The 25,869-nt window shown below is 41.9% G+C and overlaps 2 protein-coding genes across 23 annotated transcripts in view; one reads left to right on the top strand and one right to left on the bottom strand.

The window, feature by feature from the left end:
- The window catches only part of RALGAPA1 (Ral GTPase activating protein catalytic subunit alpha 1), a 106,138-nt gene extending 83,458 nt beyond the window's left edge, over positions 1-22,680 (top strand). For 13 of the 22 annotated variants that reach the window (XM_085549148.1, XM_085549146.1, XM_085549143.1 and 10 more), the window contains 3 exons: positions 13,038-13,162; positions 19,707-19,821; positions 21,328-22,680. In XM_085549148.1, the coding sequence (XP_085405274.1) occupies positions 13,038-13,162; positions 19,707-19,821; positions 21,328-21,436 (349 nt within the window). In that variant the 3' untranslated portion in view covers positions 21,437-22,680. Of the gene's footprint in view, positions 1-13,037; positions 13,163-13,791; positions 13,823-19,706; positions 19,822-21,327 lie in introns of all 22 variants that reach the window. The other 9 variants (XM_085549147.1, XM_085549145.1, XM_085549142.1 and 6 more) reach the window with 4 other exon arrangements.
- Positions 22,681-23,464: 784 nt separating this feature from the next.
- INSM2 (INSM transcriptional repressor 2) lies at positions 23,465-25,644 on the bottom strand. Its single transcript, XM_015864985.3, has one exon. It carries the CDS (start codon positions 25,540-25,542, stop codon positions 24,211-24,213), a length of 1,332 nt encoding a protein of 443 aa, XP_015720471.1. The 5' UTR covers positions 25,543-25,644; the 3' UTR covers positions 23,465-24,210.
- Positions 25,645-25,869: the final 225 nt, after the last annotated feature.

Raw genomic sequence — 25,869 nt, 5'->3', positions numbered from 1 at the left:
TAGGAATACCTTACCTGACTATATATATAATGTTGCACAGTAAATGAGGCAAGTATTGATTGACATATGCTGCTTAAATCGATCACCTTGACAGCCAGAATTACAGTAATCTGTCAGTGTTAATGACTGTCTTTCAAGCTTTGATACCTCTCCTTCGCTCGTCTTGTCTTGCCTCTCTTCTATTTGAAGTGCATTTTCTTGCAACCTCTGGTTTTGTCAGGGTAGGTACTTTTGTAGTGTTTTTTGTCCCCTGAGTCCAATTTATTGGCTTGATCGTGCAATTAGACTTAAAATGCAACGCCAGGGAGCAAAAGTGTTCTGAGTAACAATTGGACCTCGGGGGTAGTGCAAGCCTGTTCTCAGCTGTCATTTATTAGTTACCTGTTGAAAGAATAGGACTGTTTTGCTATGAATAATTCCAAAGCATCACTTTAAATGCCTTTATTTTAGCCACTAGAGACAACTGATTGAACCATCATTTGTGATAGGTTTTTAAACTCTTGCCTTAGTTTTTGTCATGTAGACACTTCAAATAACTGCTGGAGTGATACTTGCAAATGTGTGTACAAAGCTGCTGTTCCTACTGCGTTTTCAGGTAGACACACATCATTTCATTTGGTTTTCTTCATTGCTCCTTTTCTTTCTGAATAATGTATTTCTAATACTAGCAGTAAATTGAGATCAAAAGCTTGAGAGCACTGCTTCTGTGTTGCAGTGTAGTGTATTTTCATGCACAGACACCATGACTTTTTTTTTTTACTTTTTTTTTTTTTCAAAACATGCAATGCTTTTCTTTAACAGCAGTTCTGGATTTGTATATGTTAAGGTAAACATATTTTCTTTAGTAATTTTACTGCTTCTGCTCCCACAGAAACTGCCATCTCTACTCCAGTAGTAATTCTATCTCTTCTTCTTCTTATGGGCTGTTAGCAGAACCTAGCTAGGATACTAGCAATGCCTGTTAAAGAGCTGTAGCTGAAGCACTTGGGTTTAAGGGTAAAAACTGTTGTTGTCATCACATCAAGGTGTCATAATTTGGTTTTGAATTAGTAGCATCCTTATTATTTATTCTTCCCGAATGAATGCATGAGACTCTCTTGAAAGTGGTAAAAGAACAAAATATAAAATAGTACAAAACTGATTCATCCCACTAACACAGCATTCTGCTAATAATTGTAAAGAGTGTTCTGTTGATGGAGACAGTTTGAGGGGGATTTGGATATTTTTGTATTGTTCAGGAAAAAACATAGGTTTTTTTATATCAGCATTCTTTCATTAATTGAATTTAGCCATCTGAAGGGGAGATCTACTGTTTTCTGTTACTTTAAAAAAGAAAAATTAAAAAGAAAAGGCTTGATTTTTGTATAAAATGTGTGTAGGCTTATTTGGGAGGCATTATGATTTAGAATAAAAGAATGTCAGTGGGCTACCATGAAAGGCAGTGAAGTGCTTTCGCAGCCTGCTAGAACTTCTGTAACATCTATGAGTACAGATGGCTTGAGGGAGGGAAGTTCTTTGTTACTGTGTCTTTTTAAGGTAGGAAATTTGGGGTGTATTATAAATTGAAAATTAGTAGATCACTCTATTGTCATAAAATGCATTTTAAAGGTCTGCATATCCTTCTTTAAAAAAAAAAAAAAAAAAAAGGAAAAAAAAAAGGCTTATATTCCTTAAACTGGAATAGAAAAGATAAAGTAGTTCAATCAGATGAGGAGTAATTGCTTTGTACATAACACAAAATGGCAGGGTTTTTTGTTAATACCTACTTAACCTTATTAATAAATTAAACATTTTGGATAACAAAAGCCTATTGTTAAAATGTTAAGACTCTTGCCCTCTTAAGGTGTTAAAATTCATACAGATTCCTTCGATAGCTCTCAGATGTCTGAGAATAAAAGGAGGGAAGATGAAACATTTTATTTCTGACATTCCTAGAATTTAAAATAAAGAATTAAAACCAATAAACAAACAAACAAAAAAACAACACTATTTAAACTCTGTTTATTATTTTCCTAAAGAGTGCATTGTTTGCTGATGTAATCCTTTTCTGGTAATAAATTCAGCCCTAATAACAGAAATTGCTGGAAAGTTTTGTATGCTAAAACTCTGAGAGCTTGATCTATAAAAGAGTAAGTATGTAGCATTGCCTGCGGTTGATTCTCTTGTTTAAATTGGTGGGAAATGTGGAAGATTATTGGTAACAAGCAAAGCTGACAAATGCTAGTGTCTGTGAGATAAAATGTTTTAGGGTGAGCTGAATAAGGTAGTGACAAACTGTTCCTCCATCAGTCTATATATGATAATCAAGACAGTTGGGGCATAGTTGTAGTGCCAACAGTGGGATTAGACGATGATATGTACCAAATAAAAAACAGGGAGATAATAGAAACAAGCTCATTAACCAACCAACTCAAAAAGTCTCCAACAAGTCTGTTGTCTTTTATTGAGTGAAGCTTTTTATATAATACCTTTAAATATGTGAAAATGTCTAGCTGGAATATACTCCATGTAACTATATTCACTAAATAAAGCGGTCAAAATTTAAAAAACATAAAATAAAAATAAAGGATGTTTGTATATAATGTATTCTGGATGTGCCACAGATTTAGTAGGGAAAAAAAACAAAAAAAAAACAAAACCCCACAATGTAATAAACCAGCATAAAGCAAGGATTAAAAGTTAGTATTACAGTAATTGGAATTACCATATGGTATTCCAAAGAACATGAGTCCTAATCATGGCCTGGCCAATCATAGTAATCACAGTATACTTTCTAGACATTAGAAAAAATAGTGTAATTGCTGATTAGCTGCACCTGAATAGATCTTTTGGTCACAAATGTATCTATTTCCTTCAGAATGCTTCTCATTCTAAACACAGAAGAATGAAGGGTATTAGAAAATCTTTTAATTTCTGCTTGCCGAACCATAGTTACCACCCATCTGTTCATGCCAATTGTGGAAAAAGGTCAGTTTTCAGCAAAGCCATGTATTTCACAGAAGGTATGTGAACTGAAATTTCACAGGGGACATGATGGTTCCTGATTCTTAGTGATAAACCTTTGGGGCCAGCAGGGTTGGCATATGGTTCAGCATGATATGAAGGCTTGGGTTCCCTGGCTTCACTTCTTTGGCGTTGAACTGATAAAACCTGGCTCTTAAGTATTGTTTCGCTGGACACCAATCATGGGCAGCAGGAACTGCCCATTTAACTCTCTGTGGGAAGGAAGCCCAGACTGCATTCACAATAGTACCATTGTAGTGTTGCAAACTGCTCTCAACAGCTTGACAGCACTAGGGAGGAGGGAGAAGGGGCTGATTTACTAATTGCTATTCAAAATAAAGGAAGAGGGATGTAACTGAAAATTCTTTTTTGTTTTCATCATTTGAATGAAAGATGCCTTTGACAGACTTCTAGTTCTAAAAATTGCAGAAGACTTTGCTGCCATCCAAAGAGACTTACAAGTAGGTTATCTTGTATCTTCACTGCAGCAGCCTAGGGTAAAGATAAACATTCTCTAGGTAGCTGTAATGATCATTTAAGTGTAGATTGGAATTTAAGACAAAATTTCTCATTTGAGAGTTGTCTCTGTTACTGTTTAGTGTGGAACTGCAAATTAATGTCTGCATCTGTAGTCTTTTTACTGGGCAATATTTAATATTATTTTATATCTTTAATTTTTGCAGTTTTTTGCAAGGTCTTTATGAAAGACATTTTCATAACTGTTTCATCATCTATATATGCTGAATGTACTTAAGATAGAAATTTAAACTTTTGAGTATATGAGAACAGTGGACTTGAGCATTCATGCAAGTACTTGAAGCAGAGCCAGTTTTGCTTTTTTATATTTACATGCATGAACCTTGATTGCTGGATTTTAAACCAATGCAGTTCTAAGTGTCAGAATAGGGATAGCCCCTCTCCCCAGATCTGGAGTCAGTGCATGTGGTAGGACTTCTCTTTGCCCTGTATATTATTTGTAGGCTGAAGCAGTGGTTGAAATGGCTGAACATCTCTCTCTAGCACGTTTGGGGCAACATTCTTAATAAACTTCAGCCCTTTGGCTGGTCGTGTCGTTGCTTCTCCTGCCACTCGTCTGTATCACAGCAGTGCCACTTTGGAAGCACTTTGTGAGCCATTCTGTCTGCCTCAGGGAGCCTGCTTCCAAAGGAGTCCTGAAGCTGGGTATCTGTGATGGTCTGTGAAATAATTAACACAACACACCGTCAAGTTTCATTGATTCTTGTCTGGACAATGTTAGTAAGACAAAATCCTCCCTGGAAGGTGAAATGGAAATTCTGCCTACATGAGAGCTGCAGCACTGTACCTTCACTGTTTTATTTTCACCCCCATAGGCCGTTACCACAATATAGGCTACTGGGGATGTTTGTAAATGCTGTAATTAGTCTTCTGACTATATCACAAGTAAATTTAATGAGGAATCTGCTGCAGTCTTTAGGTATTTTTCCTTCCGATACTGTTAGTCATTTGATCATACTATTGTTCATGCTGAATTGCAGCTGAGGATTTGTAAATTTTGTACACAGCAAATGGTAGCAAAACCAAGACTTTCTTCTACATGTTTGTGTTAATCTGCTGCTGCTATATTTCAAACAGATAATTCATTGAATGCCCATTCTTCCTCTTACTGCAGAGAAGATTATATTTAAGTCAAGATTAATGGATAGATTCTGATGTTAAAACCCAGTCTCTGAGCCTGACGTTCCCTAGAGGCATATAGTGCATTAGTTTAAGCCAATATGCTGCTTATCATAGATGCTATGACACTGTCTTGAATGACAGTTTACTGTACTTTGTTACTGCTTACTCTGGTAATAAAATCACTATATTGTGTTCTTGATAATTACAATATTAAATAGAAACTTAATTTGATTACTGCGCATTTAGATACAGATAGTTCTTAAGTAATTGCCCGCTGTAAAATTTCTGATATTCATTTTTTCCTCTCATGAGGTGTGTTCTGTCAAAGTTTAATACTTAGTTTAGTCACCTTAGCTGAAAAAGTGTTGAAAAAAAGATCGCAGTGGGATTTTCAGTAAAAGGCAGAATCTTTTATCTTTGATTTTTTTCACTTGAACCTTGTTGTTTTAAGATCATTCCTTAAGATGTTTTCGTTTGCCCAAGTCCTTAGAGTAAAATAACTATAAGGCTATACAGAGTAGAAGAATTCAATAAAGATTATTAATTCAGAATTTTTCATCTTACCTTGGAAATTGCTTGAAATCGGAGCATCACTGATGTCATTTTTTTTGCATAAGAGTCCATTCAGTTTAAATAGTGTAATCTCAAAATATTTTGATATGGTTGTCTTAAAATGATAACTTTTTATATAGTTTGAGTCAAGAGAATATTTATACTGGATGCAAAATTTATGTTAAGTCCATTACACTTGCAGTTTAATTCTACACATTGTTATGTGCCTTTTCTAAAGGAGCTTGGTACAAAGTGGTTACATTTTTCATTTCATAATTGAGTGTTTTAAGTGGTTAAGCATGGTCCAAATTTTATCTAATTCCAGTTTGTGTTAATGGTGCTACACTCACACTGCTTTAGCACCTGTTATGGATTTTGAGTCATCTGGCAGCCCGTGGGACTTAGATAAAGAAGTACCAGGTGTCCTGCCTGTCTCTTAATTGAGACGCAATGTAAACAATATAGACTTGGCAATATGGTTACAGGAATGGATTAAAGCCTCGCTTTGTCTGCTCTGATGAATCACAGCTTTTTCTTCACAGAAGATGTTATAAACCACTGAAGAATTTAGTTAGCTTTAAGATCTGATGGAACAAGATAAAAAAATAAACAATGCATCAAGAATGTTCCTAGAAGGACAGTACTGGGTTTTCCGAAGAAAATGTAAGCATCAATCACAATTTCTTGCAGTAATTTAGCAATTTTGCAAGTGCTTAAATGGTAAAAATAAAAATTCTTATATAAATCTAGATAAAGTCAGTGCCATTCAATATATAATGTGGTGGTAAACTAGGCAGAAAGCAATACACTGACTCAGAAGCACTCAGTGGCTGTAACTTTGCCCAGCCTGTGCTTGCCCTTTTCATCATTTAACTATAGTATATCTATACTGGAATTAATCACCTTTAACTGTAAAATTAGTACTTTTTTAAAAGCTTCTAAGTGGAGGGGAAAAAAAAAAAGTTATAATTCACCCCCAAATTTTCAATTCATTAAAGTATGTTGAACTATTTAGTAGCATAATAAATAACGTAGTTTTAATTATATTCATTTAAAGAATTATGCGAGTATATGCATTAAAAACAATTTTCAAAATCTGGAATGATGAGATTAATTTGTATGGATTTATCTATTATTCATTTCTATATTCTCATCTTGAAGGCAGATACCTCAGAAATTGCATCACAGAACCCCTTGGCAGATACAGTTTGTGTTGAAAAAGATTTTCATTAAGGATTAAGATACTGCATTTTATATTTACTTAAATTCTGTAGTCCGTTTGTTACTTACTTTTAATATTTATTTAGTTTATTAACAAGATATCTACTTTACTTAGTAGCTTGTCATATGAATGCATTACTTCTTAAAATTAGTGGGTTTGGATAATCAGCACTGAGTCCCTTCCACAGTTTTAAGATATCTTCATGAAAGGCAACTTAGAACTTTAAAAATATTACAGTGGGTCCTCTGAGTTTTATTTTCTGTTTTATGAGTAAGGAAATAGATTGTTATGTTTTACAAAAGCGCTGTCACTAATACAGAGAATATGATTTCTCTGGGGGGAAAAATCACCTTAGAAAACTGTAAAATTATTCACCTTTTCAATAGCATCAAGCATTGTAATTTATTTTTTTTTTCCTTCCCTTTAACCTGAAAATCTTGCATTGGATATGAGAGGCATATACTGAATTCTGCTTTATAAATCATCAGTGATGTGGATAAACTCCAATTGCGTATGCAGACACTGCTTTCATTTGCAGCATATCTGTGTAAACAGATGCACAGAGCAAAATATTTATGTGCCAATTTTCAATATTGGTAGTATTTAAGAAACAGCAAAAAACCCAGGCTGACTATGAGAAATAAGTTGACTTGAGTTAATAGAAGTTACAGTTGAGAAAAAGAATCTTTATGTACCATGCAAAATAGATGCAGAATCACTGAAATGCATTAAGTAGGTGCTACTTCTACAGTTGCTTTTCAAAGTAGAACAGAACTTTAACTGTTCTTCTCAGTGAGGCCAGTTGATACTGATCACCCACCTACATACAAAATGCAGCTGGTTGCAGGGCTTCCAACACCAGATCAATAGCATCCCAACTTACATCCTTAATTCTAAGAGCCAACAAAGCGTACAAATTGTTGTGACTCGGTATGAGTTCATCTGATTTGACAACCACCAAACGATCTCTTCCTTTCATAGTGAGATTTCACAGAAAAAAAAACACACACACAAAAACACTTCCATTTCTGAAAGTATGATGGTTGGGTTTTGTCAAATTCTACTAAGCTTAGGTTTTAACCTTGGTTTCAACCTGTGCTTGTATGATATTGTACTGTATCTTTTTCTGGAGAAAGCTGTCCTTTACTTTTTTTGTGTCAGAAATTGTAATTTACAAGGAAAAATCTGCCGAATAAATTTTCTGCTTTTTTCATTATAAATATATCAGATTGTAGCAATTAATTCTGCAGGGTTCGAACACCTTTTCAGACCCAGGAATCTAGAAGGTTAAAATCCTACCAATGTCTACCATTTATTGTACTTCAATGTTTTCTCTCTCTTTTATATATATATTTTCCCCTTTGGTCTTTAATATTGTGGGAGCTTTTTTGATTGTTGACAATATAGCACCGTTACTTTTCCTTGCAAAGAAGTGAGTTTCTAAATTTGATGACGGGGTAGGTATAAACAAAAAGGTGCCATCTTACATAGCTTTTCTTGAAACCTCATTCATCTCTTTTATACATTGTGCATGCAATCAAATAGAAGCGGCCTCTTATAGGTGTCCACTGAGCCTACAAACAAGTATCTCTGGGTGGAAGACTTTCATTTTCCTGTTAATAATGGAGCAGTGCTTTGGCTACTGCTTGTCTAAATTGTTTTTCAAATGCCTGGCTTTTACTCTTCACAATCATATCAATATATATTGACTTCTTAGATGATTTTGCTAACAATTGAAACTGCCAGGGATGCAGCTGTACATGTATTTCTAACAATAGTTTGTAATTTAACTTGAAAAAGGTCCATCGTGCTATTTAGAAATGCATTCTCTGGCTTTTGTTCTAAAAGGTATTTCTAGGCAATCATCAGAAGATTCTCTTTTTCATAGCAATGGAATCAAAGGCTCTCAGATTCTACATACCGTCAGTGTTGTGATCGCATGTACATTGTGACACCAATATGCTTTTTTATTGTGATAAGCATATCACAAATGGTTGTGCATATATATGTATATCAGAAGGGAAGATTTATTAATATAACTTTCATAAAGGTGCTTGATATTGTGATTTTTATTGTCTGTCTGAATAAGACACAGAGATAGGAAAAAAAGATAATACATTTTCTCGTGCCTCTTGCTCATGCTGCTTTCTACCTGTTGAGCAGAGGGTAGGTGTTTCTTTACTCGTCTTACTTGTAAGGCAGCAGTTCATAGAGTTTTGAAAGTATGCTTACTGGGTTGGTTTCCAAACAAATACAACAGAAGGTAACTCAGTACTTACATCAGTCATCTAGGAAATGAGAGACTGGTTTCCAATTTCGAGGCAGCATCTACTGCCTCTTACAAGAATGTCGTTCCAGCCATTGGAGCTGAGGACATTTTGTAATATGGAAGGAGATGAGGATGGTGTATGAAGATGCATGGAAGAAAAATATTTTACTTGTGTTATCATGACATATGTATAGCCATAGATAGTGTATAAATGTGGCCATAGATGTGTCTCGTTAAACCGTTGCACAGACTAGGCAAATGCTGTTTGTATCCTCACAGTTAAAAAGCTAAGCATAAAAATGAAGACACAAGATGAGGGAGGATGCAAAACACAAGGTTATGTGAAACAGTAGTGAGAAGTATGAATAGCTGTGTGACCTGCACGCCAACAGATTACATAAGCCTTCTAAGATGTTGTCTTAGTAGTTTTGATCAAGTTGATCAAGTAGTTATTGACTGTAAAGTTAAAATAAGTAACCTGCATTTCTGTGAGGAAATAGCAGATTGAAAGTGATACCTGAAGAGAATGCCCTGTCAATGCCCTGTGGCTCTGAGCAGCCAGGTGTAGTGGTTGGCAACCTTGCACGTAGCAGGGGGATTGAAACTAGGTGAACATTGTGGTCCTTTTCAACCCAGGCCATTTTATTATTCAAAGTGGGATGTCCTGAAAGTAGGCTCTGCAGTTCTGAGTATACAAAAATTTACATAAATTGTAATGCAGATGAAATGTTAGTTGCAGTGACTGCAACCTGAATGACCTGTAAGGGCACAATTTCTGGATTGTTTGTTGTTGTTATATTCATTGTATATTGCAGGAGTACAACTTCTGAAAAAGTATAATGAAATAATTTCATCAGATCTTTGGATGGTTTATTGTGCTTTTTGTGTTGTTATATATCTGCCAGTTTTTAGCCAGCAGATTTGAGTCTATCTTTTACTTTTATCTGTTATCTTTTTTGCCAGTAAGCTTCTTCAGAAGCAGAAAGCTTATGGCACAGTTAGTTTGAGTTTAGTCACAAACTGATTCTTTCTCTGCTGGTTTGTCTGTGTGTCCATCCCATTCCATCTTAATTGGGATGCCAGTGGCAACATCCACTCACAGCAAGAATGTAGCTTGCATTTCCACTGTTATTACTAGCCATTGAGTTTGTGTGTGCCACTCAATTTATAGGTGCTAATAACTCTTCCCTAGAGAGCAGCATTTTAAAGAAAGAAATGCCTAGCCTAACAGAAGTAATGCAGAAATTAACCTCCAAGGGATTATGGTCACTCTTTGCAGATAAGTAGCATTCAAGTGAAGTGTAGAACTGGATTATCTCAGTCACACACACATAAAAATGATGTTTTAAAGTGCTAGAATATTCTTGAAGTACTTGCAAGTAGAAGGTGTAAGTGTCCAAAGCTCAGCTACTCATTTTGTAACAGAGGAGCTGTTCTGAGGAGATTGTATCATTTCTTAGTGCAGGTTTTGGACTTAGCTTTCGCATCAGATTTGTGGGTTGTTTTTGGTTTTTTAGCAGAATTCTGTTTTTGACACAGTGCAGATAGTTTTGAGGATTGCTAAGACGAGAGGCAACCTGGCAGCTGAATTACCTTTCTCCGGGTGTGCTAAGCGTGCATTTGAATTGGTCTTTTAGAAATGATATGAGCGCGTCCTCTCCACTGAGTAACAAAAATATCATTATCCTCCTCAGTCAGCGTCTGTGTCAAGACTTCTTTATTTGGTTAGGAAATGGGTACAAAGACTGAAGAATGAGAAAGTCCTTGTTGCATTCAAAGTGGTAACTTTCCTTCATTTCGGCCTTATTTGTGTATAAGCTTTGGGTATAATAGGGTAACCTGAAAGATTTTCTTCAGAGACCTCTGAAAGTAGTGCATTTGAAAAGGAGGTAGGTGTCTCCACCCTACTTTACCATGAAACATTTTACCCATTCAAGCAGACTTTTAAAAACAGCTTGTTTTGATAGCAGCCTGTTCTCCTGTGGGCCTTCAGCCTTTGCTTCCTGGCAGCACCTTTGGTGCGAAAAGAGAGTGATCAATTGGGAGACTATCAGTGCCAGCATGCATAGAGTGATAAGTTAACACACCACTGGGAATTTCTAGGGCCCACCAAGATACTTCACTTCTAATGTGCTAACAAGCTCATTTTTCTACCTCTTGCCTCTTCAGTTATTTTTTTTTCTCAGAAGAGCTTAGAAGTTGAGTGCATCAGGCATAATGAAAAGCTCTGTAGGAGGGAGAAGCAATAACCCCATTTTTCCCTTTTCAGCCAAATAGAAAATTAGTTTCTGGTAATACACAAAGGCCAGTATATTTTGTGCAAGGGGCACTGCTGTGAATCAAAGGACTCTATTAACTGCAGAAAATTCAGCAGCTGTGAATCTCCCCCAATGAAAAAAAGTGCTTTTCAACAAGTTGTGAGATACGTAGTATTATTTAGACTTCAACCATCAGTTTCATCCTCTACCACTTATACGCAGCCTCTTAAAAAATGTGCTATATTACTCTTCTCTCTTAAGGCTTGACACTGTGTTTATCCCCCAACCTAAGACTCTTTACAGTAGGAGATTTTTGTATTTTCTCTTGTCCCATTGCTTTTATTACAGCTTCTCCAGATTGAGAATTCTTCTGGGTTTCAGCTCTGTCTGGATCCAGAAGACAAAATTTGGAACACAAATTTTAAAGGTAAAATTGTTTTGCAACCAAGCTGTGGTCTAAGGAAACAACACTAAGACGATCATATTCAGTAGGAAGTTCTTTTCAGATAATACATTCTCTCTGCATTCCTACATATTAGATGTACTGCAAAATATATAGTAAATATTGTACATAGGAAAAGTTCTGTAATAGCTGAGCTCTAGTTTTCATAGTTAGAATGAAGGGTATTGTTTCCAGTGGTAATGCAGGGCTGAAAATTTTGTCATGATAACTGAAAACAGTTATATAAAATGTTAGCACTTGTTACTAAAAACTTTAGTCACTTCTAGTGCAGTTTAATTTACTAAAATACGTGTGCAAGATACAGAGATTAATATTATCCCTGTTTCACAGACAAAATTGAATCAAAAAGGAAGTTTCCTCACTCCCTCTCCTGCTCCAAAAGAGCAGCAAACCTGAAGTCAGAACTCACAACCTTTGCAAAACATTCTGAGTACATTCCTCCACAGAATGCTGATTTGGATTTTATTGTGCATATTTTTTGTTTGGTTGATTTGGTTTCGGGGCTGGGGGAATTGAGGGTTTTTTGGGAGGAGTTTGCTAGGCAGCATGTATGTATCTATGAGGTGAACATGGTTTTACTATCAATAGAGAAAATACAGAAACAAAATATGCACAATCATAAATGTCAGGAAAAAAAATTGATCACATTGTGGTTATGTAAGGTAACTTGGGAAATTCTCCCTCATTCAGCATATTGAGTCCAGCTGGAGGACTTTGAAAGTTGTCAGAGAAAAGGTTAACTGATTTCTCAGTTCGGGAACTGTACGACATGAAGTCAGCATGGTAGTTTTTCTTGATAATTGTATGTTGCTGCCTGCTGCTCTACATTTTGACAGCCATTTCCATAGTTGCTTTCATGAACAGCAGAAATATTCTCTCTTTTTCTCGCTCTCCCTGTGCTAACAGCACAATCAGGCCTGCTGGAACAAGCAGCCTGGAGAGGGTTCTTCAAAAGCAGCAACACTTCAAGACACTGCTCTCTTGTCAATAGTATCAGAGAGGGAGAACATGGTGAAAAGGAAGAAGTACAGCATTTTGCTGTCAGTGCCCTGCCAGCACCCTGTTAGCTGGTATTTAGGGGTCTTGCAGATTCTTTACAAATAGTCTTGCATGTTTTAACAGCATAATCGATGAGGTGTTTTTCCCAATACCCAAATTAAACTCGGTATTTATCTTAGCTGCGTGTGTGTTTAGGGATTGTGGGAAGAGTTTGTCAAAGCAAAGTGCAAAATAAATTATTTTGTTAATGCTCATGTTACTTTTGACACTGTCTTCTTGAAAATGTAGGGTTTTTAATTTGATTATAACCAGAGCGTAGCCAAAGCACTTTGTTTAGAGAGAACATTTAAACTGCTGTAGTTTGAAAAGATTTTCAGAAAGTATTCTGTGAAGCTTGAAAAGGGGATAATGGAACGATCAGGTTCACATTGATTATATTTGTCTTGCAGTTTCTATTATTACAGTGCTTCAGATAATCTTATTTTTAATTCCTATAAGTATGTACATCGTTGAAATGCATATTTACCAGTAAGAGCTCTGAATTACTAGGCGCTGATATTTAGCAATTACAGTACATGATATAAATTGTTCCTTAATTCTCAACTAAACCAGCTATGAGGAGAGAGCACGATACCTGCAAACAATTGTTCAGCATCACCTAGAACCTACAACTTTTGAGGATTTTGCTGCTCAGGTTTTCTGTCCAGCGCCTTACCACCATTTGCCCTCAGATGCAGGTAAGAAGAACAGTGAAGAACTGTGTTCTTATACAATCTTACATCAAATGCAGTATCCTTACTTATAAAGAATGAACATTCAAACCTTTTCATATCATTAATGGTTTCCGTTAATCTGAAAGACTATATGCACCTATTAAAGAACTTCTACAAAGTTCCCTTTAGCCCTTTTTCTTTTGTCTGGCATGAGCCATTGCCAGACAGTAAGACTTGGCCAGCTCCTTTAATGTAGCAAGTGTATTTTCACAATGTATTTTATTGCATTATCTCATGTAAAATTTCAATGACTTGTCAGTGCTGATTCATGTAGGCTAGTTTAGGCCAGTGTAGACTAATTTAATGTCAGTACACCTTCCCTGTAAAAATGTTTTAAGCTCTCTACATTTCTTAAATGAAAAGTTCCAAACTAGAAACCTGAGAGCATTGCAATCAATCATCTGTGTCCAGCTTGTTAGTTGCAAAGTTTTCTGAAGGTAATTTTTGCTTTCCACTGTTCTATAAGGGGATACTGCATTTTCAGTTACTAATAATAAAATCGGTAAGAAAATGAGTGATTCAAGGCCTTCCTGTTCTGAAATTTCCTGAACTCCTTATGATTATTTCATTTATTTTATTTCCCCTCTTTTTAGATCATTAAATATCAGTTCTGTTTATCTGAAGGTAAGACAAAGTGTCCAAAAAACCCCTTTGTTCCTATTACTTTTACTAGAGCACTAAGCTTGTAACCAAATTGTATGCAAACTTTCCTTGTTGCCCTTGTTCACACTAAAAAGAATTTCACACTGATTGAGAAATGAACACTACATCTTCTTAAAGTTTTAGTCTTTTACTAACCTCAGGTCTGCATGAAGCACTAACACTGGTTCTGGGATTAAGGTAACTAATGGTAGAGACAGTTGTTGAATGAGTAACACTTTATTGTATTGACCTTCGTTTCTCAGCATGAACAAGTAGTACTGAATGGCAGTGGTGTGTTTTGTACCCTGTACTGTCTTTCATTGATGTTGTAAGGCATTCTGCAGTGATAACATAGGAGAGAAGGAGAAGAAGAATGTGTAACACTTGAAATCCTTTGTTCAGAAACCCTTATTTAATGTCAAATAAATCAAAGTGCTACTGTGGAAAAGCTGTAAATAAATTTTGTAAGAATTAATTAATTTGGTAAGTTATTATCTCAAAATTTGTTTCTTAATTAATAAAATATGCAGAAATAAATTTCAAAATTAAAAAAGAATTCTGGTGAAGTCTGCAGAAAGAATGACTGAGAGATGTTAAAACAGTGAGATTCTTTTGTGTGTAAGTATAAACCATGAATAGAAGTTAGTTTCAGAGTATAAGTGGTAGAGCTATTCCTGTGTAAATAATCAAAACCAAAGAAAAACTAAATTAAATGGCAGTAATTTAAAACTAATCAGATTAGTTCAAAGATAGTAACATAATTTAATGTATGAAAACATTTGAATAGGAAGAATCTGTAACTGGAAACTTTAAAAACAATGACCAGAGACACCAATCTCTGCCACTTTTCCTACCTAATGCACTCAGTATGTATTCAGCACCAGACACTTCGTATAGTGCATATTCTAGCGTGCTTGTATCAGTTCTGCCTGTTCACTTTTGGAAATCTCATTCCAGGCTAAGTGGTTCTGTGTTCTTCATCTAGCTTATTCTTTCAGGGAGAAGCAAAGCCTGCATCAAACTAATAAACGACACTGCTTCACGGTGGCAATTCCTGTATTCCCATAAGAACTGTCTGAGTCATACTTGCTTACTCTAACTTGATCTGGAAAAAGAATTCTGAAAAAATTGATTTTTGTCTTAAGCTTTCTCTCATAATGGTTTTCTGCAGAAAACTCATTAATAGGAATCTGTGATGCATTTCACATCTGAATGAATGTGCGTGTTTACACTGCACAAAATGCGATGTCTTGTCCTAAAGGAGATGTTCTTCTGGACCTTGTGCCATGCAGGTAGCAGTCATCTCCCAAGCTTGATTAGTCTGGAAACTGCCAGTTTCCAGTTCTAATGAAGGTATACCTGTGAGCAAGGTAGATGCAGATGACCCTCAACTTCGAAGGACCATGGTCCTAAGATTCCACCAGATTTCAACTTTCCACGGTCCCTGGATCTAGCAACTCTTGAAAAATGATTGTGGAGGTCTGACTTGTTCCAGGACTGCACAAATGAGCAGCACTGGAGTCCTGCCTGGGCATCCACACACATTCATTGCCTCCAGAATGACTCAAAACTTTGCAGGCTACCTGCCAGTTGTTTTCGCATCACCTGAAAATTTCTGATCAGCTTCTAAAATTATGTTGCAGTTATTCTTCAAAATTAAAAATATTTTGTCTGCTTTTTATGGAGGAAAAAAGAAACAAAACAAAACAAAACAAAAAAAGACCAGAAATAATCAGAAAATATTTCCACATGTTAGGTATTACAGACTCGATTGTTTAAGCTTCGAGATCATGATCCAAGTATAGTTATTGAAAATGTTCAATTTTTATAAGATACTACATGCCTACAATTCCTTACTCTGAAACAGATATATGGAAGCGGTGAAGCTACAAAAGCTCACCACCAGGCATTGTAAATTTTGTTGTGATCCTATCAGCCACTTTCAGCATGCCAAATTTTTCATTTAAACTATGCCAATAGAGAACATGATGTTCAGTGACAGTGTGCTTTTTCAGTTCATGAAAGCTTCAGTCCTTGGCAAAAACTGTTTCCTTCCTTAGAGTGGTTACTCCTTGATAGAATGTTGTTTTGGCTGCTGCTGTCTTACCTAGATATGTAGGCTATCCTGTCAAAATATCTGCGAAGCCCACCTCCCAATGCTTAGGGACTTGAATAATGTAGTGCATGTACGCTTTTTCTTTTTCTTTTTTTTTAAATTAGAGATTTACCTCTAATTAGTCACAGAATATAATTCATTTGCTACTGCATTCTTTATTTTTTTTTCTGTATCTAACGAACAGAATAACTGCGAACTAATAGTTCCTGCTATACAGCTATTGAGTAAACCCAATTTCTGTGACACCAGAGTAGGCCAAGGAAACTCAGTGACAAGCTCAATGATATTGAAGGACTTATTGACCTCATGATGATAAGATTCTGAGTTTTAAATTGTATTGATGATTTACTTTTGGTTCTTCTCTGAGGTACTTTTTTATTCCTCACTCTAATACCATAAATAGGACCACCATATAGTAAACCTCACAGAAAGGGAACCTCTCTGCCATAGTATCTTACTTGCGATGCTGGCAGAAGACCTTCTGATCTCAGCAATCATTCCTGCATTTTCATGCCAGACTTCAGCAGTTCTGCTGCCTCTCTCCCATAGTCAGCAGGGATGCTGACTTACAGGTAGAGAGATGGGGGAATGTGGGGTCAATGGTTCTTCAGCCTTGCACAAGATCTCACATTCCAGAGCCTGCATCATCATCCACTCTGCTGTTCGTTTGCTGTGTACCTTTGAATAGAGAATTTGATCATCTTTTTTATCCTGTCTTAGCCCTTCACAGGTGATGGTGGTGCTTTTCTCACTGCAGAGAGGTCTAACCAATGTTCTTGCTGGTGGTTGAATTTGGGATTGAAAACACGCTTAAAAGCAGGAGTGTTTTATGAATTGGGGCTGTGAAGAGTTTCTCATTATTCTTCTTCAGTCTAGACTTATTAAGATTTTTTTTTGTAATTCCAAGTCAGAGCAAAACCACAGAAATTAATTAGATTTTCCAAAAATTCCACACTGGACAGCTGAAGCTGAAACATTAAATGTTTCTGAATATCTGTTAACCACTTTGATCACAGTAAGCCGAGGATCCTCAGCACCTTGAAGCAGTAAATTCAGTGTGGACTAGAGCAACCTGATCTAGCTTTAGATGTCCTGGTTCACTGCAGGGGATTTGGACTAGATGACCTTTAAAGGTCCCTTCCAACTCTGTGATTCTCTGACTGCTGGAGTCCCAGACAAATCAACTTTGTACAATTAATGGAGTCTACTGAAAAAAAAAAAAGGAACATGGTTGCTCAATTTAAAAAATCCCATACATAAATGTACGAAGGGATGAAATTACAGCAGCATGTACAATTCTAGTTCTGGTATTTCCTAGCTTTTGAACATTTGACTTTACAGATTAATTGTTTTGTAACAACATTTAATGTGTAGCTCTTTCCATTCTTGGTTTTGCTTAAGGCACAGGACAAAAGAGAAACTGTAACGTTGATTAACAGCCCTACTGATTCATAAGCAAAACTGTACCCTCAAGATCCACCACCAATTTCTGCAAACTGGGGCAGTGCAGTGATTTGTGGTGACAGTGAGCTCTGCCTGAACCTCTACCAATGGAAAGAGTAGAAATGTTGCCAGTGTGTGTTCAAGTTATTTGCTGATAGAGAATAGGTTTCTACAGTAGTCAGCTTTCCAGACAGGTTCTGAAGAGTATTCTTTGCTGGACATAAGCTCTTCAACTCATGTTCCATGAACCCCTTTTGGTTGTGCATCTTTCTCATGTCTGGCTCCAGCTCTCTCTCTCCGACTCAGCTTCAAGCCTCCAGGCCACTCATCATCTCTTCTTCTGCTTCTCATCTTGCTTGGCAGCTGCTTTTGCAGTCTTCCTCTCTGTACCTGCTTCTTGCTTACTTTCATCTTTTCCCAAAACTGCAGACAGATATAATGCCTTGGCCCTAGCAGGGCTCTGCTGAGTGTAACTGATAGTCTGGACAGCTTTGGGCTGGTGTTTGTGAGAGTGGCAGAGGGCACAAACTATTTGAGTAATTTTTCTCTTCCCTGGAGGTTGGATGAGGCAGGGCTTGAAGCATCTTAAAATCAGAATTTGCCAACACGGACAAATGGTGTTTCCCTGTGTGGTCGTTCGCAGAAATGACATTCAGAAAAACACTGATCACACAACTGATGTGATAAAGCCAGAAAGCTGAAGAGGCAACGTATCAGCGCCCCACTGCACTTATGGTCTAAATTTTTCACCTCTGCATTTCAGAACCATTGAATGAGGAAATGCACCATGCAAATGGGTGTGCTGTGGTGTTTCTGTATCCCTCCACCACAGTTACTTTCTAAGCCAGTCTGTAGTTAGGATTCCTTTTTTATATTTAAAATAGCTCTATTCTGAGGCAAATAAAAGTCCTACTGTCTTTAGAGGGTTCTGAAAATTGCAGAAGTATTGGGAAAATGTTCCATTTCAGCTCCCCTGAATAGCTTCCATGTTCACAAACAACTGAAACAGCTTCATGCTGTGATCCCACGCTATCAAACTGATATCAAGCTGATCAAATGCTTCATGCCAGTTTGGTCAGTTGTCAAGCTTAAGACACTAAAAAAAAAAAAAAAAGAATGACTTTTAAACATTTTTCAAAGTCTTAAAAAAGTTAATTCATCTATTTTGTTTATTTTAATTGAATTTTCTTGTTACAGGTCAATTGAGAATAAGGCCTTATTTTAATCATAGTTTTATAGTTTGGATAACTAAATATTTCATTGCACAAAGATATAGAGCTTCAACATTTTACACTGAAGATTTTAAAACTGAAGGGGAAACAAAACTTGTGAATTTATATAACCACACTTAGTACCTACGTGTGTGTGTGTGCCTGTGTAGATATATATTCATATCTAAAATCCAAAGAAACTGAGTTATGAATTAGTCTGTTGATTGCTGTCAGACTTTAAGTATATTTTAAGTGCCATTATTCTTCACTCTTCTGGTGTGGTATGTTCAGATGTGAAAATCACTTTACATGACTTCTGTTCTTCAGCAACTCTAAGTCAGTTTCTTAAAACTGGACTGCACATGAATGCAGTGATTTCTGATGTCTGTTTGCAGAAATCATAACCAAAACTTGAAGATATGGCAAGAAAAACACCTTGATTGAAATAGTTGGAGTTTTAAGGCTTTCCTTATCCTGCCCTTAATAAAATGTTGAAGTGTGGTTTTACTCCTTGACTTGGTCTAACAGGCTCAAATCCAGTGTTTTATCTTCTTGGTGTGATTTCAGAGTCTCGTGTTGAGACTGGCTGTAATTGTAGCATAAATAGAAAGGTGGAACAGCTGGGGAGCAGAAGCCATGTGTCAAATTGCCATTTGTTTTTCCTTCTCGGTTGTGTGTATGTGTGTGAGTATTCAACTGTTTTCACAGACTTTGAGAAAACATTGCAGACAATGCTTAGGATGTATCTCAGTTGCTGTAAATAAGGTTGCTGGATCTGGATAATATCATAGAATTCTTTTCTTTCTCTCTCCCTTCCTTTTTTTCTTGTAATGCTTAGTTGGTAAGTATGACACCGGATTTTTGAGCTGTTGCTTCATTGCACATAACTAACTCATCACTTTCTTTAACCCGTAGCATGAGCAGCAATTGCATAATGAAACTCGAAATTCTGTTTTCTGTACTCATCTGTTAATGCCCTTCAATCTCTGCAGTTCGTGTCTCATGTCTCACACCTGTTATCTTTTATCTTTTCTCCTCCCCCTTCCTTACTTCTTTCCACTTCTCCTTCCTCATCACTTCTTCATTCTCAACAAAGAAAGAAATGCTGTGATATTTCTTCTCCTTCCAAAACCTCCACTAGAAAGCATTGGCCACATCAAGGTAAAGGGCAAAGGCTTGAAACGGAAGGTCTTTCACGCTAGCTGTGAATGGTATGCTGTGCAAAACAACAACGGTTATTTTCTGTTCTCTAACTTCCACCGTTTGAAATGCTTTAATTCCTTGTAAAATTAGAACAAGATAGAATTTCAGAAAATGAGAGCGCATGTTTCCCTGCCTGCCTTTTTTTATGAGGCGCAGTAAGTCAGGCATTATCGTGCTTTTCCAGATTGTTTGGCAATGAAGTCTCCAGCTCATGAAGAGAATTGCTGTCCCCAGCTGGGGAACAAATAGCAGCCCTTTTTCCTCCCTGTCACCTCAGTGGCTGGTGTCAGCTGGAGAAAGAGAGTGTGGGGCCTTGGTGAAACAGGCAGGTAGTGGCCAGGCCAGGGGGGCTCCAGGCACCAAAAGCTTCAGGCTTATGGCAGTGCTTTAACTGTACTCTCAGACTTCCTACATGAGCCATGATTTTATTTGACAGGAGTCTTTCCAAGGAAAAAGAAAAATTCTCTTTTTAGCAGGGGTTTTTTGCACCCATTATATATGAAATGTTAACTGAGAGAGAAATAACTTCAGTTCTGTTTATTGCATTATTATTATTTTAAAAGCACTGCTGTGGTGCAGAAGGAATAGCAAGTGATATTCTTTTTGGCTTACTGAAGCCAGCAGGGGTTTCCCATTGACTTCTGCAAGACTGAGCTGCTGTATGTAGTTTATATAGCTCAGAAGTGGCCAGTGGCAGTGGGGAGGGACTGGGGCCAGGCAGCTGTCGGTCTCTGCAGATGGCTGATCAAATCAGTTTAGTTTTGTGCATGTGAGTTTGCAGCATCCCACTTCTGTACCCAGGAGGCAGAACACAGCTGCCACGTCGCACTGCCTCCTTCCCATAGAATCTATTGGCAGAGGTGGGCTGGGCTCTATGAGAAGGGCTCCTTGGGGACATTGCTGCGGAGCAGCTCTGGGTGTGGGGATGAGCTCTGCACCGTTATCTCAAATTCATCTTGTTCCTTTTACAAAGAACATGGGATGCACAGTGCATCCAGCTCATACGATCTGTTCAAGCTTTGCCTTGTGGGCCCTGCAGGAATTGGAGCACTGACCGAAGTTCAGATGGGAAGAGGCGTTCTGCTCTCCCAGCTCACTCCACCTTTTCAGTTGCATCCCCAAAGCTCCTTTCACACACAATGGGCTCTTACCTTCCATGCTGTCATAAAAACTTAACTCTTTGGGGCGACGGCCTGCATAATCCCTCCCCATCCCTGCAGGGAGCCAGACAGGGGTCAGTCCCACTCCGTAGCAGTTACAGTGCCCACCTCTGTGCTGCGTCAGCGGCCGAGGACAAGGGTTTCTGTGGCCTTGCAGCCCGGTAGCCCCCCAGCACCAACCTTTCTCTAGAGGTGGTGCTGAGGCAGGCACTGCGGCCACCCACAGCTGGTGAGGGGCTGGTACACGTGGTGGGCTGCAGGCAGCTTGGGGCTCCTGCCTGCCCTCGTGTGCAGATGCCCACGCCGCGGCATGGAGGCAGCACTGACAGCCTCGGTTCTTGCTGTCCTCTGCAGGCTCCTGCCCAGAGACTCAGCCGGGAGAGCCTCCAGCAGCAGCAGCAGCAGCAGCAGCAGCGCAGGCGGATGGAACAGACTTAGCCTCACCCATGTCTCCTCGGACTAGCAAGAGCCGCATGTCCATGAAGCTGCGGCGCTCCTCGGGCTCGGCCAACAAGTCCTGAGGGCGGGGTGCCCACAGCTTCCTGACAGCACCCAGCCCCTGCCTACCCTTCTGTCTGCTTGTTTTAAACAGTGACACTGGAATTTTACTTTCATATTTTAGTGGGATTTTTTTAGTTGTGGTTTTTTTTGTTTGTTTGTTTGTTTTTTGTTTTTTTTAATCAAACTCCAGGCTGTCTTTTTTATTATTATTATTATTTTATTACATTTTTTCCCTTTCTTTTTATTTAGTGCAGCCTGCCCCCTGTACCCGTTGCTGCTCTGGGTGGTGGACGCACCTCCCCAGAAGTCCTTTTTAGCTCTGGGTTGATCTGAATGACATGAGAATTGGAGACTGCCGTTTGGTTACACCATGTTTATTGTGCCCTGTTGCAGTTTTCTCTCAAACAAAGAAAGGAATACGTACAATTTGAAAGATGAACGTACAGTTTTGAATTGGAGTTGTGTTTGTAAAGCCTCTGTCAGATGTCACAGTGCTAACGCACAGCCTGCGCGCAGATCATTTACGTTAATAATGAAATGATCCAACAGCCTTTCAGGCGTCACAGAGCCCAAACAGAGCAACTTGTGCTCCTTCCTCACAGGGCGGTGTGTCATGTCATAGCCGTGCAGGTGGTGCCATCAGCTATGCCAGAAAAGATAAAAAAAATCACTGTGTTGAGGTTCTCCTTCTGCTTGGCTTCCAAATATTTTTATAACGTTTGCTTTTCCAAGTGGTATCAGTAGTCAGTGCCACTGAGTTCCATGAGTTTTAGCCTTGCTCCCCAGGCTGCTGGGCTGTATGTGTGTCATTGTTCCTTCAAAACAAACAAACGACAAAAAAAGCACTTTCCTGATCTAAACTCATTGCTCTGATGCTGTGTACTGCAGAAGCAAAGGGAACACGCTGCAGGATCAGACCTGTGGTGCCGCTGATTTGAGCCCCGAGAGCAGCTCCGTACACGCATTCCCCCCATCCAGAGATATTTTCCTACCGGAGATGAGATGCTCACATTTTGGGGCTGGCAAACAACAGAATGCTGTTAACAAAATGTAGCATGGCATCGGTACTAACTGCATGTGTAAATATATCATATGGGCAACAGTAAAAATATAAATTATGTATTGTCATTCATGTAGTATCTACAAATTTGTAATGGTTGAAGAGAAGACATGCTATTTAATAATACAATAAAATTATTCTTACCACCTTTTGTGTATTAGTCATTCACCTGAGCCGTTAGATTTCTGCTCCAGTTTGTACAAGGTCAGCAGAGTGCGCACGGAGCAGCTGCGAGGGATGTGGGGCTTCCACTCCTACTGGAATCAGGTGGCTCAGGCTGGGAGCCAGCTCTGGGGGCAGTTCCCCATCCACCACAGGAACGTGTGGGATCCCCAGCCCCAGATGTGGGGAACACGGTGCCCGGCAGCACAAAGTGCAGCCCGGCGCTGCTGCTGACTGTAGGAACAACCAGCAATCATTGTGTCCGCAGGGTCTGTAGCCCCATCCCTTTGCTCAGACAAGCAGAGAAAGGAGGACGCTGGTTTAAAGACACACAGTGACACTGAGTTCAGTGACATGAACGGGCACTTTTAGCCGAACCTGTTACTACCAAGGGTCTGACAGAGGCACTGTTACAGTGCACGGCGTGCTGCAGCTGGGGCCTCGGCAGGCGGCACAGAGCAGCCCGACGGGGCTGCCGGATGGTTTCTGTTCTCCAGATCCTGGAACCCAAACACGAAAAGTCCTCAAAGCACACATAAAATGAAGCGTTATCCCTTGCTCTCAGCCCTCGGGCGTGATACGTGCGAGCGCTCTGTCGTGTGCAACAACATACAGAACTAGGGAATTCACCGCTGTTAATGAAAAGATGGGAATACCCTGCGTGCTCCTTTCCCAGCGCTGCAGCAAAGGCTGCCCGGCATCGGTTTGGCTCTTCGGCGCTCACCGAACGACCTGCTTCTCCCCCCGGAATTCAAGCAAGGCGTTCGCTTTGTTTTAGACCATTTATTGAATTCGCTCGTCCTTACTTTTGGCCTCATCCGCGATCACATTTGGAAACAAGCGGCACCGCGTGAAAATAAATAAATAAATAAATTACCAACCGAACGAAGAAATACAGCCCGGCACACCGGCATCGGGCCGGAGGGCCGCGGCGCGTCGGAGCGCTGGGCAGGGCAACGCCAAAGCACGGGGCGCCCCGCAACACGGCGGCTGCGGCCCGGCCCGGCTGCGGGACAGCGGCCGGCAGGAGCCGGAACCCGCGGCAGCCCCGGAGCAGCGCGCACCGTGCTGGGGAGCGGGCACACGGAAGGAGCGGGAGATGCGTACTTAGCACGGAGAGCAACACCTCGCGTCTTAGCAAGCGGACAGCACGAAAAGGTTCCCATACGATTTGCTAGCTAGTATGTGACCGGACACCGACTGAACGGGAACATTCACCTTCCTGACTATTTGGTACATAATACAGCGAACGAAACACTTCACAATAACTTCGGTGGTGAAGCTCGGGGGCTAAGGCTATCGAAACGAGGCCGCTGGGTCGGGCTCCTTTCGCTCGAAAAGAAAAAAATGTTTCTTCTCTTTAAGTACCGTCTGTACGGCCGCGCTCCCTCCTGGGCCGAAGGCAGCCCGGTACCGCCCCGCCCGGGGCCGCGGCCCCTCCGCCTCGCGGCCGCGCGGACACGGACCGCGACGTTCCATAGGAATTACAGCGCGGGCTCGGGGCGGCCGTGGGGCTAACAGCCCGGCCGGACGGGCACCTGGAGCAGCAGGACCTGCCTGCCTTCCGCCGGGTGGCACTTGCTGGCGTGCCGCGCCAGCCCGGGCGCGCTGAAGAAGGTGGCGGGGCACTGCTTGCAGGGGAAGCCCTGCCGCTCGTCGCCCGTCGCCCCGCCGCCCTCGGGCCGCCCGGGCGGCGGCGGCGGCAGCAGCAGCTCGTCCCGCACGGCGTGCCACAGCCGGTGCTTGTCCCTGATGTCCGCCGAGGGGAAGCGGGCGCCGCACAGGTGGCAGCCGAAGGAGAGCTGCCCGCGCTCGGGCGGCCCGAGGGGGGCGGGTCGCGGGGCGCCGTGCGTGCCCAGGTGCTTGCGGAGGTAGGCCTGGCGCCGGAACCGCTTCTGGCAGCACGGGCACGAGAACGACTCCGCGCCGGGGGCCGCCGCGCCGCTGTCCGCGCCGCCGAGGTGCTGACGGGGCGCCGGGGGCTGCGGGGCGGCGCGGGGCCGCCGCTCGGGGCTGTTCTCCTTGCCCGGCGGGGCGGAGGCGGCGGCGGCGGCGGGGCCCTCGGCGCTGGGGCCGGGCCGCGGCTTGTGCCAGCGGCGGTGCGAGGCCAGGTTGGCGGGGCAGCTGAAGATCTTGTGGCACTCGGGGCAGCGGTACTCGACGCGCACGATGCGGGAGCAGCGGTGCTGGGCCAGCGCCAGCGGGTCGGCGTAGCGCTCCTTGCACAGCTGGCAGATGAACTCGCCCAGCGGCGTGCGGCCACCCGGCGGCTCCGCGCCCGGCCGCCCCTCGGGACCCTCCTCCTTGATGCGCAGCCCCAGCACGGGCGAGGTGGTCACCTCGTCGGCGAAGCTCAGCTTCCGCGTGGCCTTCGCCTTCTTGGCCGGCGCCTTGGCCCGCGACGGCCGCTTCAGCGCGGGGACGGGCGGCGGCGGGGGCGCGGGCAGCGGCGTGCGGGGCGGCGGCGGCGGCTTCTCGGGCGGCGGGAAGGCGGCGGCCAGCGGGAAGGACTCGGCGGAGGCGGGGGAGCTCAGGCACCGCTCGAAGAACGCCGCCCGCGGCCCCGCCGCGCCGCACGGCCCCCAGCCGCCGCACGGACCCTCCGGATGACCGAGCCCGGCGCCCCCGGCCCACGTCGCGGCGGCGGGCGCGGGCGCGGGGCGGGCGGCGGCAGCGTTGCCCCCCTCCTCCTCGCCCTCCTCCTCCTCCTCCGCCCCCGGCCGAGCGGCGGGGCCGCCCTCGGATGCGGCGGGCGGCGGTGGGGGCGGCGGGTCCCGCTCCCGGGGGCGCGCCCGGTAGGAGCCGCCGGGACGCCGGCTGCGCTTGACGAGGAAGCCGCGCGGCATGGCGAGCTGGAGGACGGCGGGAACGGAGCCCTCGCTGCTTTATACCCCCGGCGCCCGCTCCCGCCCGGCCGTCATCCTCCCTCCGGCGTCGGCGGCCAATGAGGAGTTGGGGCCGGCGCTGGCGGCGGCGGGGGCGGGGGCGGCCGGACCCGGCCGGGGCTCCCCGCTGCCGGGGCGGGCGCGGAGAGAGCGTTGCGGCCCCTTCGGCGCCCCCCGGGGCGCGGCCGCTCAGAAGGGGACGCGGTACGGGGCACGGCGGCATCCCCGGGCCCGGAAGCCCGGCCGGGGTCACGGCAGGAGCGCCCCTCGCTGCCCTTCGCGGGCCGT

Source organism: Coturnix japonica, chromosome 5 (assembly GCF_054131305.1).
Source record: "Coturnix japonica strain WE chromosome 5, WE-NBRP24, whole genome shotgun sequence".
Classification (NCBI taxonomy): domain Eukaryota; kingdom Metazoa; phylum Chordata; class Aves; order Galliformes; family Phasianidae; genus Coturnix; species Coturnix japonica.
Note: the sequence above shows the minus strand (reverse complement) of the source record. Positions and strands in the feature narration are given on the sequence as shown.